General features: G+C 44.5%; 1 protein-coding gene across 2 annotated transcripts in view; it reads left to right on the top strand.

Moving 5' to 3' along the window:
- Positions 1-641: 641 nt before the first annotated feature.
- Plpp4 (phospholipid phosphatase 4) overlaps positions 642-16,128 on the top strand; it is a 143,537-nt gene continuing 128,050 nt past the window's right edge. For both annotated transcript variants that reach the window (XM_029479063.2, XM_021167127.3), the window contains exon 1: positions 642-749. In XM_029479063.2, coding sequence (XP_029334923.1) covers positions 694-749 — 56 coding nt within the window. In that variant the 5' untranslated portion in view covers positions 642-693. The remainder of the gene's footprint in view (positions 750-16,128) is intronic.

Below are 16,128 nucleotides of genomic sequence, written 5' to 3'. Positions count from 1 at the left end.
ACATTGGCCCTCAGTTTTGTTAAGGGTTTTTGTATTCCAGTCTGGCACCTTCTGAGAGAAAGCAAAGATTGGGAGCAATCTTCTGGGAACTTTCTAGAATCAGGGGTGGGGTGGAGCCAGCGAATGCCAGGGCTGTCCTGAGTGTGAGAGAATCCCCAAAGCGCCCATCTCCATGCCCACGTGCGGGTGTGCGAAGAAAGAGCAGAGAGCCAGAGCAGGAGTCGCGGGCTGGAGAGGAGGCGCTCAGCGGCCGCCGGCAGAGCGTGCTGCCGGGCGCGGAGCCCAGGGGCCGCCCAGTAGCCGGGAAGCCGCGGAGCGCGCCGGGAGGGAGGCGTCGGCGACGACAGCAGGGCATCCCCCAGGCTTCCCCTCCTGGGTCCTGGGCGCCAGGCGCAAACCCAGGACACAGAAACGGCACTGATCGCAAGTGAGCAGTGAGTCCCTGACGCGCCCCTGATCGGCGTTATCAGGAGTGGGACCTGAAGAGGCTGGTGTCTGGGTGTCCAGGAGCCCAGAGCGGGAGGCTGGGACTGAGCCCTCCCCGCCGCCCCCACCCCGCGCCCGCCTCCCGCCCCCGCCCGCGGCCTGCAGCACGCCTCCCTCACCGCCCAGGCTCCGGAGAGCCGCTCCGGCCGAGCCGTGGGAGCCACGGACAGCGCCAGCTGCCGCTGCGGGAGCTACTCCGGCTGCACCATGCGGGAGCTGGCCATCGAGATCGGGGTGCGAGTCCTTCTCTTCGGGGTCTTCGTGTAAGTAGTGGTGCACCGCGGGAGGGGACCTAAAGACTCAGCCTCTGGGAGCCCCAACTTTGTTTGCGCTACTGTGTCTCGCCGGGGCCTGGGTTCGAGATTCCCTCCTTGGTTGGTGCCAGGGATGTTCCCTATGGGATCAAAAGAAATCCTCTCCTCCTTTTCTTGGGACCCTCAGCGCACAGTAATCCTAGCATGCCCAGGACTGGGACCTGCTTCCGTAGTAGCTCCTAGTCTGAAAGCAAGTCTGGCGGCCCTAGCTCCGGTGCCCCAAGTCTGAACCTTTCACCAGCCCCGCACACACCTGTCCCTGGAATTTAGGCTGCTCCTTAAGACCAGGATGGGCAGCCTGGCTCGTGCCCTAGGGAAGTTTCTCTCTCTCCTGTGATCTTTGAAGCTGATGATGGCAGTTTTTACTCTTGGCTCCTTCTCCCGCCACCCCATGCTGTGCCCAGGCAGCCAGGGTCAGCCTAGGTCTCCTTGTATGTCCCTGGCTCCTGAACTGACAGCCCTACAGAGCCTCAAATAGGTGTCTGCGTTACTTCTCTGGCTGGAAAACTGTTGCCATGGAGGGTTGAGCAGGTCAGGATCTGCAGCAGGCAGCTGCGGGGCTCGGAACACCAGGAGCTCCTTTTACAGGTGACTGGCAGAAGCCCTTTGGGGACAGCATTGAAATGTTCAGGTGGCACCTAGGAATAGTCGTTTCCGAAAAAAGGAGGGAGCCTGGTGCCATTCCTTCAGAAATGTCTGTGCTCAGGCACCCGGACTTCCTCTCACTGGCTCTAAGGCCCACCTTAAGGAGCTTTCTCGGCTTCCTAGGCTCTTGGGTTCAAACCCACCTAGCAGGTAGCCTTAGGTGCAGGTTTCCAAGGCTGACACATCTGCACTTTTACCCCCCAGTAGTAGGTCAGGTTTTCTCTTTCCTACCCATGGCTGGCTGACACATTTTAAATATTAAAGTTGCACGGACTTTCTCGATTTACTGGAGTCTTGTTTTGTGTGTGTGTGTGTGTGTGTGTGTGTGTCCCATCAAGGCAATCAAGAAGCACCCCTCCCAATAAATTTCTGCCCCAACCATGGCAGGTAGGCAAGTGTGTAGTATAAAAGACTACTTGTGCACCTTGGGGTATATGCATAGAAAGGAATGCTTTTTAAATTTTATTTATTTATTTATTTATTTATTTATTTATTTATTTTGTGTGTGTGTGTGTGTGTGTGTGTGCGTGCGTGTGTGCACATGCGTTTAAATTAGGGATTAAATTCATCCTGAAGATCCATTCATACCATCAGAAAAGACTAGGAGCTTTCCAGATGTGGGCCACCCCTCCCCTTTCTGACTGGACACTGGTGTTATTCACTGAGAACAGGGAGAAGGAACTGCAGTTGGATCTTGATGCCTATGAAAAGAATCAAGCCCTTCCCCCTTCTTTCTCTCTGTCTCTCTACCTTTGGAGTAAACCTTCAAAGGCCTGGCTGCTGTTTTGGGTTGGCAGATAGGCTAAAACCCCACTCAATGATTAGGTGTTAAAAATGATAGACTGATGGTTAGTGCATGGTAGAATCTAACATTTGTTGGGGGGAATGTCTGTACAAAAGTAACGCAGGAATAACAGGAAATAGGCTAGAAGGCTCTCTGCTTTAATTGCTTCCGGGAATATTTATTTTAAAAGGGTCTAACCACATGCAAAATATTTATATGTTTTCACATTTTCTTTCAAACAGTCTCCCAAACACGTATGAGATGTTTACAAGTCTACAATGGCTCGTGTAGTGAATTAGAAAACTTGGTAAATTTTGTTTGTGTGTCTGGCTTTTTCTAAGAACATTATGTAAAAATCAAAACAACTAACCAACCAACCAACCAATGAAATCACCCATCACTTTTCAGTCTTTTCCCCAAAGGCCCCTCCTGTGTTATTTAATGCAGGATCTGTAATCACCTGCCACCACAGGATACATATGGACATTGATTGCATTTTGGCATGATTCTTGAGTTTCATATGAAATTGCCAATATTATCTATAAAGACCAGATTGGCACTGAAGACAAGCTGGGGGTGGCAGTTTATGCAGATAATGGCTTCTGGGAGAACATAGGAGGAGAGGGGACACAGATGACCTCTTGTTTCCTCGGATAAGCTTCTGGTGCCTTGGCAGAGGCTAGCTTTGGCGAGGAAGTTCTCTTCTTCCCTTTGGCAGCACTGTGGTGAAGAGGGGACTGAGTGAAGGCTCACTGCCATCAAGACTGCATTCTCTGCAGCCCTGGGACATCGGGGAGTTCCATTCAGGCAAGTAGAATCTGGTCTGACTGCCACACTGACCAGTGCAGACTATGCAGTCATCACTCATTTGAACTTGGCACGTCTGCTCTATCTCCCAGAACCAGAAGCTAGTTTTAGATCAGAGAGAGCCTCCCCCCTCTTGCTAGCTTATGCTCTAGAACAGTGGCTCTCAATCTTCCTCAGGCTGCAACCCTTTAATACAGTTCCTTATGTTGTGATCCCCAACCATAAAATGTTTCTTGGCTACTTCATGACTGTGATTTTGCTGCTGCTATAGATTGTAATGCAAATACCTAATATGTGTGGTATGTGATATGGCATGTGAGCCTTGTGAAAAGGTCATTTGACCTCCAAAGGTGTCATGACCCACAGGTTGAGAGCTGCTGCTCCAGAGAACCCTCTCCTGGAGATGTGCTTGCATCCTGATCCCCCTTCATGCCTGGCAGCAGGCATCTCCTCTCAGCTGATCCACAGACTACTCCCTGTGGACTTTAAGTGAGGTCTAATGAGATGGGCCTTAGACTCATGGGCATGTCAGCTCTCTTGCCAACACTTGAGGAAAGACTCTTTGTCCAGAAGTCCAGTTTGATGCCCAGGATTTATGCATTTAGACTCAGGGAACAGTCTGCAGACAATCTCATCCTCAGTGCCTCTGGAGCAGCCCTGCTTCAAAACTTAAACAAGCAAACAACAACGCAAAAGAAGAACAGTGAACGGTAACTGCTGCGACTGCGTACCGACTTTAGTTTAACAGAGGGGAAGATGCTTAGGGCAACCCAGTGTGGAGGAAACTTAAGAGGGCCACATGCAGTTTTGAGGATTCAGTTAGTATGCCCTGATGCTTGTGAGCCTCAAGGGCCCTACTGGTTTTATCTGGGGGTCGGGGCAAGTTGTCACCAAAGAATTGAGAGAATCAGCAAGTGTTTTCACAAATGCCAGCAAGATCTGGACCTTCCTCAGCAGCTCTGAGCTCCTGATCATCATCCCTAGGTGTCAGGTTTGCTGACATTTCAGTAACTTCTACTATAATTGCCAAAGTGGGAACTTTCATTTGTTGAGGGAATACTACATGAGAGGTAGTGATGAAGGCTATCACATCTTGGGAACTGAGAGATGGCTCAGGGGTTACAAGTACTTGCTGCTTTTACAGAGGACCCAAATTCACTGCCCAAGACCCACATTGGGCATCTTACAAACACCTTTAGGTCTAAGTCCAGGGGATAAAATACCTTCTTCATGCCCTAATGGCACCTGCACTCTCACAAGTACAAACCATACACAAGCATCCACATCACACATGATATTTGTAGGACTTCAGCCTGGGCTGGTTGTGGTAGCTAAGTTTACTGCAAAGGAGGAGTAATTAACCCAGGGAGTGATGAGAAGGTGGAATGGATGCCAGAGAATGATGCCCAGAGATGACTGTTCACCTATACATCCAGTGCCAGGTGTATGAGACAGGCCTGGACTCAAGGACATTCCTGCAGAGTAATGGCCTGGCAGTCTGTAGGCACAATTTGGATGGAGAACAGCTCACCAGGTGTGGCTGTAGACTGTGGATTTCATGGACAAGGTGGGGAGTTTTCTGATAGGAAATAAGCTTAGGATAAGAACATAAGGAGGCCCTTTAGGGATGTGTGTGTGTATGTGTGTGCATGTATGCATGCATGTGTGTGTAGGCCAACGTTAGGTTTTATTACTCGGACACAGTTCACCTTTCTTTCTTTCTTTCTTTCTTTCTTTCTTTCTTTCTTTCTTTCTTTCTTTCTTTCTTTCTTTCTTTCTTTCTTTCTTTCTTTCTTTCTTGTTTTTTTAACTTCATCTCTACTGGCCCAGGACTTTCCAAGAAGGCTAGGCTAGATAGCCAGTGAATTCCAGGGATAGACCTGTCTCCACCTTTCCACTGCTAGGTTTATTCATGTGCCACTATGTCCAGATTTTTGTTTGTTTGTTTAACATAGATTCTGGGATCAATCTCAGGACCTCACCTTTGCAAGGCAAACACCTTTCAGAGAGTGTCGGCAGCCTGGCTCCAAAGGCTTGAAACAGAACCATCTGCTCAGGTATTTGCTCAGTGGTGTTAAAGGACCATTCCACTGGTCACGCAGATTTTGTTCACTTCCAAGGGCAATAGTGTGTGACTCTGCTCCACTGCAGAGCAGCGAAGTGTGTGAGTACCTTTCTTACTTGCTCTTGTAGTGTGGCTAGTCATCTCCGCACTTGCCTGCTGTTGGATTGCCAATAGCGGGACTCTAGGGTTTAGGACACATCTCCATCTTCTTTCCTTTCTCCATTGCTCCCCATATGACCTTGCCATGAGTGTGACCTGACTTCCAATGGAGATTTCCCTAGAGATCCGAGTGTGCTGCACCAGTGCAGAACAAAGCTACTTTCAAGGCTATCTGTTGACCACCTGTGTCAGAGTTATCCACAGTCCAGGTTAGCTCTTTATAACCTACAGACTGACATAAAAGAAGTGCGGGTGTCTGCATTTTGAGCAGGCATTCTTTCCATCCACTAGGCTTTAGGAATGTCTAACAAGTGACTATGGTCTCCTCTGCTTTTCTCCTTCTGGGCCATTTGAAAAGAAAATGCCCTCCTTGGCCCTGCTAAGAGATTAAATGAGGCCAGATAAGAAGCCCTACCATGGAGCACTTGGGAGAGGCAGCAAGAATTTCCTTAGGAGAGAGCATGAAGCTGTATGCCAACATATGTTGCTTTGAGGTAGGGACAGCTGGCATGGAGGCTCAAGATATTGCAAGTGGACTCTAGGACAGAAGGCAATTCTCTGCTAACTGAGATGTGGGGATTGGCTAGCTACTGCAGTGCTAGTCTGTTCTATGATAGCATGCCTGTTGTAGTTGTGTTTGCATTTATAACAGTTTCGAACAATATACTGGGGTCAAAGTGGTATAACAGAAGACCATGGGCTTCGGAGCTATATGGGTTCAAGTGTGAAATTTTGCTCTGTCACTAATTAGCAAATTGCTTTGGATCTCTGAACCTCAGTTACTTTATGTGGAAAGAGGAGATAATAACTCACTGGATTTGATTAGAGTGGTGCTTTTAGCACCCACAGTAGATGCAACTGCCTTCTTGCCTCGTTCTCATGAATCCTTATTACATATATGTAGTGTTTGTGAATGGCACTGTAGTAGAGTTGTCATGCCTTTGGTCTTTAGCCTTAGACTGACTGACTTTCTATCCTGAATTTGCCCCTTATAAGCTGGGTGAGTCTTTGGGCAAATTATTTATCTAGCTTAAAGTTCTGAATCACCATCCATTTAATAGAAATACATAGCTACTTTCATAAACATCAGGGTTGCGCTTATTAAGTGAGCTAGTGCTTAGCTCAAGGTAGGTGTTCAAAAAGAGCTAGTGCCATTATTGTCTTTTATTAAAACGAATACATAATGTGAAGAGAGATGCTGTAGATAGCTAATAGTATTCTTATTATCAATTATTTAGTATGGGATTTCTAGCAAAGAATAAAGCCCTTTAAGTATGTTTCAAGGGAATCTTTTTAGCCTACGAAGTGTGTCAGCTAAGTTCAGCGATCCTCTACAGCCTGCTTAGGGGTCTTGCTATCTGATGGAGTTGAGAACTCAGTCCAGTGGCTTCTTAATGGGGGCTTAACCTATGGGTCCTTCCTAATAGCAATCCTAAGTCAGGGGTCAAGATGTCACAAGCACAACTGTGTCAGATAATGTGTAAGAGAGAACAGTCTGCTCCTATTACCTTCAGAGTTGTTGAGTTCAGTAGTTCAGTTAGACCCCCACCTTGGACCTTTCTCCACCAAATACCCTCTCTACCGTCAAATATGCATGTAAGAGTGAGTGTCCCTGAACACTTGCCCTGGAAATGCATCTTCCCCATTGGCTGACAAATAGTGTTTCGGTTTGAAATATTATTGGCCACTGTAAAATGGGATGGCTGTGCTCAGAATTCTCAGAATTGATGAGATGGTTTCCCACAGGGAGATGGCAAAAAGCGATCATCGGTTTCAGAACTGATGGATACAGAATTTCAGTTAGTTATAAAGACGCAGAAGCCTTTTATGAGCCACACAAGGCTTATAAAAGCTTGGCACTTCTATTTTTCTGGGATAGTGTTTGTAAATATAAAAATTATCTTTGTAATATTACTTCTTTAAAAATGTTTGCCTTGGTACTATGTGTTGAAGAGCTACAAACCCTGCTTACAGGCAGCTCCTCTTCAGCCAGGAACATGATCAGGTTAGGGAACTTTGCGTTGCTGGGGACTGAGGCTGCTGCAGGAAGATGCCACAGGGGAGCCTGGAGACAGCTTCATCACAAGCATCCCTATGAAAGCTGGAGGCTGGCGTTACCCCGTTTCTACTAATAACAGATGCACAGAAGGCGGGATCAGACTTGGTACGGGCATTTAGGTCGGTTTCCAGAAAGCTGGCACTCTGCTGGCCAGTGCTGATTGCTTCTTTCTGCTTTGCCAGAGGGTTTTAAAGATATGTTTCCATTGAAATGGAAGTTTAAGCCATGTGAAATAGTTGGTATTTGACTGTTTTGACCTACAAAACTGGAAATTTCTTTTAGTGCAATCCCAAAATAACATACACAAAGAAAAATGTCCTATTCATAAGTGTGCAGCTGCCCACAGCAACCCCCCACTTCTGCCCCACCACACCTGCCGAGCCTACTTCCATGGCTGCCCTGATTTCTCTAGCCCAAGTTTTTGACTCAACATGAATGGACTCACAGTGTGCATGCACTTCCGTCTGACTTTTGTCTCGACATGTGACAATCCATTCCGCATTGTCGTGAGCACTTGTTTGTTCTCACTGCCACAGAGAAATCTATATATGACCAAAAGCCTGCCTACTTACTCATGTGGCTTGTTATGAATAGTTTTGACAAGTAAGCATAATGCTGTTGCAATTTTTTTTTTTTATGAATCCATTTGTAATTAAGGAGAGCTATACTTTGGGTGAATGCACTGGTTTTTAACAAAATGTTTGGCTTCTCTTTATCCAACAGGAACTCTGAAAGTGAGATCCAATTTGTATTCCACATTACTTTCCCTCAGAGAGTTGCCCAGAGAGGCCTAAAGCAACATACCTGTAGATGGGTGGGCATCACGATACATGGTCACACAGTGAAATCCCGACTCTGTTAGGAATAAGGATGTGATCCTCCCGGGGAGGACTACTGTAAATGTGAGCTGCTCTAAGGTGTGATGGTCACCAAGGACAGCATATGATTAGCGTACAAGCTCATCTCTTCATTCCCCTGTTGTGTGACAAAATTTTCCTTCGAGAGATGCTGCACCCATGTCTACTAACCCCAGACTATGAGCCCACGGCAGACCAAACTAGAGATATCATCAAAGTCCAACTTGGTGAACCAAATAGTTTTATTGGGGTTAATTACAGGAAGATGGATGAGAGGTGACTTTAAAGGAACAGAAATGACTCAGCGACAGCCGCATCAACAAAGCCCACCCTAGCAAGTGTGACAACTCACCAAAGCTAGGAACCCAAAGCATACTGCACACCCTTTAGACAATTCAACAGGTGGGAAACTGTCCTCTCTAGGTGGCTCGTTGGTCTAGACCTCTTCCAGGTAACTCCTTGGAGACAGCTAGCCTGGTCTCAGTTTTTTGTTTGTTTGTTTGTTTGTTTGTTTGTTTCAGATTTACTTGCCTCATAATCTCTTTTTGCACCTTAGCCCCCTTTTCTGAGGGGGGCTTTCAGCTTTTATTGCTTAGTTTGACAAGGAGGGGGCCTAGTGGTTTTGGTCAACTTCAGGGACTTTCTGATGCTATTTTGAGTTGTTTATCTTCCTGTTTGATGTGTTTCCTATAATATAGAATATTTCAATCTTGGAGCAGACTGCTACACAATATCCCCCACCCTGACTGAGGTGTGATGTAAGCCAGTGAAAGATGCCCAGTTCCCCAATGTGACAATAATAGGATGGGTGCAGCTCTCAGGACCACAGGATGGATCTGATTTATAGACGTGTTCTATAATAGACAACATTCATGTTGATTATTACTAGTCAGAAAGCTTAGGGATGAAAGAAGTCGTAGAGAACAATGCTGGCATGTATTTACATGTAGGTAACCTTTAACTTTATACTTGGTGGCTATAGGAAGGAAGGGTGATGGCCATGTGTTAGATGGCCGAATCTTTGTAACTATTCAGGCAGGAAGTGATATTCTCATTTTACAGAGTGAAGAGCTCAATGACTGTCCTATCCAGAGAGCTCTTCCCAGTCGATAAGAAAAGAGAAGTACCCCTCCATAGAAAATCGGGCAAGGGCTGCGAAGAGAGAGCTAATGGAAACAGAAAGAGCATGCCTACCTTTCAGCATGTGACTTCTGCAGCAGGACAAGACATGCATCTGGAAACAGCAAGGTTTCAGTCCGTGCAGGTGAGTGTAGCCTTGTAGGAGCTGCCCGGTAGGACACATGACTTGGAAGAAACCTGACAACTATTAGTAAGTGATAAGACAGACAAGAACAGTGTGCATGATGTTTTCATGCGGTGATGTAATACACTCAATCTGTTCTTGTAGCTATGATAAAATCCCCCATAAAAAAACCCCAATAACTTAATGGTGTTTTCTCTGGGCAGGGTGTGGTGTGGAATTAGGATTGGGTAATATATATTTGGCATGTTTTCTTCATGCTACTTATAATTCATTTCATAGTGAAGATTTATGAGTTTTATGCATAACCAATAATCAATATGGATGTTGCCTGTTACAGAACACACAAAGACACACACACACACACACACAGAGAGAGAGAGAGAGAGAGAGAGAGAGAGTTAGTTAGTTAGTTAGTTAGTTCTGAATGTGATACTAGTGCTTTTTTGGTAATTGCTACAGGGTTATTTGAAGCAGAAATGTGCCTCACACCAATCTTTTTGAATTTTACATTATGTAAAACATGTTAAAAACCTGAAAGACTAAATATCCCAAGTGCAATTTATGTTGGAAGGGATGTTTTGGTCAGTGTTCTAATTGCTGGGAAAAGACACCATGGCCAAGGCCACTTTTATAAAGAAACCATTTAATTTGGGCTGGATTCCAGGTTCAGAGATTTAGTCCATTATCACCATGGCAGGAAGCATGGCAGCATGTAGGCAGACATGGTGCTGGAGAAGGAGCTGAGAGGTCTACATCTGGATCCACAGCCAGCCAGAAGAGAGAGAGAGCCACTGAGCCTGGCTTGGGCCTTTGCAAATTCAAAGGCCACCCCAGTGACACAATTCTTCCAACAAGGCCATAACTACTCTAACAAGGCCACACTGCCTGATCCTTTCAAAGAGTGCCACTCAATATGAGCCAATGGGGCCAGTTTTATTCAAATTTCTGCATTCTATTCCCTGGCCCTATAGGCTTGTAGCCATATCATAATACAAATTATGTTCAGTCCAACTTCAAAAGTCCCCATAGTCTTTCACAGTCTCAACACTGTTTAAGTTTAAAGTCTCTTCTGAGACTCAAGGCACTCTTGTAATTGTAACCTTCCAAAAGAACTAAACTAGAAAATCAGATCATGTACTCTGAACATAAAATTGCACAGAATGTACATTGCCATTCTAAAATAAGCATAGTGAAGAAATGCTATTAAAACTGTACAAAATATACATCACCATTGTAAAGCAAGCGTAGTGAGGAAACAGTAGACCAAAAGCAAGGCTGAAAATCAGCAGGGCTAACTCCAAACTTTGCTTCTCCATGTCTGATGTGAAAACAGACTTCAGATCTCTGAATTTCAGCTTTGTTCACAGAAATACACTTTATTCTCTTGGGCTGGTTCCATACCCAGTCTGCAGCTTTCCATGGCATGCCTTTTCCAGCCACTCTTGGTGTCTCCAATGAAGGGTAGGCTCTCCCTTCATAACTTCATGCATTAGCCTCTCTGGGACTCCATGCAGAGATACCCTTGACACAGACCAGGCTTCAGTGGCTTTCTTCAGCTATGGAAGGAGGTTCCATAACCCTTTCCTTATATCCTGGACTCTAAAGTCAGAACCAGATGGCCTAAGCTGCCAATTTCTGCTGCTTGCTGGCGCTGGAACTTGGGCCCTTAGTTTCAATACATCTGTGCCAGCTTTCTGTTGTTGATAGTTTCCTTCTCTGCTTAAGCTTGCCTTTAATGCCTCTCTACAAGTTGGAAGCTTAGCTGAGAGGGGGTCACCCACCCTTGCCTTGAAGTCACCACTCCCTTTATTCCATTTAGCATCCGATTTTTCTTTAAACTTTTTATCTCCTCGAGCACTGGACTTAGTTCCAGTACATTTTCTGGTGCTTCTTATTTCCCCTCAACCTTTACAATTTTGTATTTTTCCTTGTTCAGATTGCTGCTTTTCATTATAGATCTGCATAAGAATGGCCACTAATAACCGCAGGACAGAGTCAATACTAGGGTGTCTGGAAATCTCCTTTGCCAAGCTGTTAATCCCTAATTCTTCAATCTAGCCTCAGGCAGATATTTTTGGGCAAGGGCAGAAAACGGTCACCTTCTTCATCAAAATATCACAAGAACACAAAATATCTCTAGGCTACTTAGTAATATTCTTCTTTGAAATCTCATGAGCCAAGCCATCATAATTAATCTACATTACTCTCAACACCAGTGTCTTTTAGGATCCTTCTAGTATGGCCCATAAAGTCCTGCTTAAAATGTTCAACTGCTTTTCTAATCTAAAGTCCCAAAGTCTACATTGTGCCAACAAGGTCAGGCCTGCAACAGCAATGCCTTGCTCTCTGGTACCAACTTTGGTCTTGGTCATTGTTCTATTGCTGGGAAGAGATACCATGGCCAAGGCCAGTTTTATAAAGAATTTATTTAATTTGGGCTGGATTCCAGATTCAGAGATTTAGTCCATTATCAGCATGGCAGGAAGCATGGTAGCATGCAGGCAGACATGGTGCTAGAGAAGTAGCTGAGAGTTCTACATCTGGATCTACAAGCAGCCAGAAGAGACAGAGCCATTGGGCCTGGATTGGGCCTTTGCAACCTCAAAGACTACCCCCAGTAACACAGTTCCTCCAGCAAGGCCATACCTACTCTAACAAGGCCACACTGCCTGATCCTTTCAAATAGTGCTGCTCAGTGTGAGCCCATCAGCCACTTTTATTCACATCACCACAAGGGACATTGCCAGAGGCTTCAAATGGAGTTAGAGATGGCCATGGCCTCCATTGAGGAGTAGTGTGGAACCTTGGCCACAGAATTAGGCCTGCCCCTTGACTTAGAATTCTGGGTGGGAGGGGGAGCGATATATTGAAGTACCAAAGTAACGGTGTAAAAATCCTCACTTGTAACCCCTTCCATGGGTGTTTTGTTCCCAATTCTAAGAAGGAGCAAAGTGTCCACATTTTGGTCTTCATTCTTCTTGAGTTTCATGTGTTTTGCAAATTGTATCTTATATCTTGGGTATTCTAAGTTTCTGGGCTAATATCCACTTATCAGTGAATACATATCATGTGAGTTCTTCTGTGATTGGGTTACCTCACTCAGGATGATGCCCTCCAGGTCCATCCATTTGCCTAGGAATTTCATAAATTCATTCTTTTTAATAGCCGAGTAGTACTCCATTGTGTAAATGTACCACATTTTTTGTATTCATTCCTCTGTTGAGGGGCATCTGGGTTCTTTCCAGCTTCTGGACGAAAGGATGGACCATCTAGAGACGGCCATACCCGGGAATCCATCCCATAATCAGCCTCCAAATGCTGACACCATTGCATACACTAGCAAGATTTTGCTGAAAGGACCCTGATATAGCTGTCTCTTGGGAGGCTATGCCGGGGCCAAGCAAACACAGAAGTGGATGCTCACAGTCAGTTATTGGGTGGATCACAGGGCCCCCAATGGAGGAGCTAGAGAAAGTACCTAAGGAGCTAAAGGGGTCTGCAACCCTATAGGTGGGACAACAATATGAACTAACCAGTACCCCCAGAGCTCGTGTCTCTAGCTGCATATGAATCAGAAAATGGCCTAGTCTGCCATCATTGGAAAGAGTGGCCCCTTGGTCTTGCAAACTTTGGGGAATGCCAGGGCCAAGAAGTGGGAGTGGGTGGGTAGGGGAGTGGGGGGGGGTATGGGGGACTTTTGGGATAGCACTGGAAATGTAAATGAAGAAAATATCTAATAAATAAAATATATTTTATATTTATTTATATATTTATTTATATATTTATATATATATATATAAATCCTCACCTGTAATGGCTTTCATTGCTACTTCCCTACACATCCATGGAAGTCTGTATTGTATGCTAAATAAAATGGAACAGAGCAAAACTCAGATGATCCACTTTGAAGATGGCTCTCAATTAAGAACATGGAGAGGATATTGTTACTATTAACAGACTCACTTTGAAAATTCTTTTTAAATAATGAGGTAAAATTTTAATGATGCATGTGATAGAAACCCTGCTTGTGGTTATCTGAGTCATAGCTGTTAGAACTGGGTCTGATTTGACAAATGCTAGAGAGGATGGCAAGGTGGATCTGTTGGAAGAGTGCACTTCCTCCCAAAGAAGATGCAGTGCTCCCTGAATCCCTTCATCTGTCTCTACCAGGACTACTCCCTTTATATTTGAAATGTAAACATCTTAATTTATGCTATTGGAACAACACACACACACACACACACACACAAGCATAGTAAAGTATGCCTGTAATCCCAGTAATTTAAGAGGCTGAGACAGGAGGATTGCCATGAATGCACAGTCTGCTTTGATGGCATAGTTAGTAACCAGCCTGGACTAGAGAAAAGCCCTTTCTCAGCAACACTTGCAGCCCCAGGCAGCCCCACAAGGGTTACTTTCTCTGCACAGGTAAATTTTCTCTACACTTTTTGTCTTGAACATGCTTTCTATCTGTGTAAATTGTGCTTGATTCTTTTCACTGGTTGTATGGATCCCCAGTTTATTAGTATAGGTATAGAATTTTAGGATATTTTAATGTTTTCTATAACAAACAGCATTGCAATATTGCTGCCTAAGAAGTTTTCACAGTAGCCTTTTCTGGATCAAAGCCCTCATGTAGTTTATATTTATCTGTACATTGATAAACTGCTCATTCAAAATATGTGCAGGATGTCTGGGAGGGAGAGTAGCCTTTCTTTTCATGTCTCTCTGATCCGTTGAGCATCTTCTCACCTGCACACATTTTGTCTTCTATAGAAGCTCAGGCTTCTCTGGGAACGCCAGCTTGCTCTTCTTGACCTGCAGGGCATGCTCTGTGCTTTGTGGGTGCTATGGTTTGAATGTGAAATGCCCCCAACCTGCCATGGCTCATGTGACTGAACCTTCGACCCCTAGTTGGTGGTGCTGTTGGGGGAGGATATGGAACCTTCCAGCAGCGGGTCCTAGCTAGAGAAAGTGGATCTCATCTTGGTGTGGTGGAGGGAACAGGTGTTGAAGTTTATCGTCTGTCTTTCTTTGCTTCTTGGTCATGGCTATGTGAGCAAGCGGCTGCCACGCACTCTTACCACCACGGAGTTGTCTGTCACCACGATTTCCCAGCACAGTAAGTTATACGTCCTCAAACCACAAATCAGAACAAACGTTGGCTTTTTTAAATTGCTTCTTGTCAGATATTTTGTCAAAGCAATGAGAGGGGTATTCAGAATGACAGATATTAGACTTTCATGCGTTGCAGATGTTGTCTATACTTCTATGATTTGCTTTGAAATTTCTTTGTGATTTCCCTTATTGCATATGAGTTTTGATTTTGTATGAGTAAATCTGCCCTCTTCCTCCTGAATAGTTTCAATCTTGTTTAGAAAGTCATTTCCTATCTAAATCAGAAATACTCTTTGTAGTGTCTAGTATTTTACAGTTGTTTACTATTCATTCTTCAGTGTACTGGTTATTTCTTTTAGCTGTGTGTGTGTTTGTACACATGCTTGCATGTGTGTATATGCACGCAGGTATTTGTGCCCTTTGAGGACATGCATGGGAGGCACCCTAGCTTTGAGGATTAGACCTCTCACTGCAACTGGAGTTCTGTAAAGATGGCAGTGAAGCCCCAGGGATCCTGCTGCCTCTGCCTGCCCAGCACTGGGATTACTCGTGTGCATTCTTTGCATTTTATGTAGGTGCTGAGATGGATTACATCCTCATGTTGCACAGCAAACGCTTTACCAACTGATGCATCTTCCTAGTCCCTCCCTCTCCTGTCAGATGGTTTTTTGGTTATGAAGAGACTCTGGTTTTTCTCAGTAACATTTTTATCAGAGGCAAATATCATCTATCTGTGAGCTGGCAGTTGGATTTTATTCAGATTTTTCTATTTACCTGCTGTGATTCAACTGACATTTTAATTACTGTAATTTTTTTTTTTACTATTCTGCTATACATGTATATATGTGTGCATATCAAACACACACACCCCTCACATATAGAAAGAGAAAGACGCACATATAGAAAGGAGAGAGGGGGGAGAGAGAGAGGACAGAGAGAGGACAGAGAGAGAGAAAGAGAGAGTGTGTATCTTGAGGAAATCCCCCCCCCCAACTGCATGGAAGCAGAATAGTACAATGGTTAGTGCTGTAATCGTTGGCTTCAGAATATCTGGGTTCATAGTACTAATGTGCTATTAACTAACTGCAAACTAACTGTACGAACTTGGGAAGGCTACTTTCTCTGTCTGTGTATTGGTTATCTAATAATTAATGTAGATGCAATGATGGTGTAAAAATAGCTTCATTGTATTGAAATCAAAGATGATAGCTTATTCCATTTATATAATTATGATTATCATTTTCTGTGTGGCTATATATAATGAATTTTAAGAGTAAATATATATAGCTTGAACATAATGAGCAGTTTCTGTTTGTTGGGTACAAAGTTCTAAATATATTAGTGCAACTTGACTGGGCTATTCAAACCCTCTCTAACTCATTCATCAATGTACCCTTTTATATGTGAAGGTGGGCTCTTTCCATCAGAAGAGGGTAATTAGAGCCTCTGGGTTGTTTTAGTGTTGCTGTTGAGATAATTGTTGTTTTGTCTTATTGCTGCCAACATTCCTTGTGCTTATTTTTGTGCTGTTTTATAGTTTTACACGTCTCCCCTGCTGCAGTTTGAATGT

Source organism: Mus caroli, unplaced genomic scaffold, assembly GCF_978045245.1.
Source record: "Mus caroli unplaced genomic scaffold, Mus_caroli_1 scaffold_8, whole genome shotgun sequence".
Taxonomy (NCBI): Eukaryota; Metazoa; Chordata; class Mammalia; order Rodentia; family Muridae; genus Mus; species Mus caroli.
The sequence above is the reverse complement of the archived record's forward strand: the minus strand, read 5'-3'. Positions and strand labels throughout refer to the sequence as shown.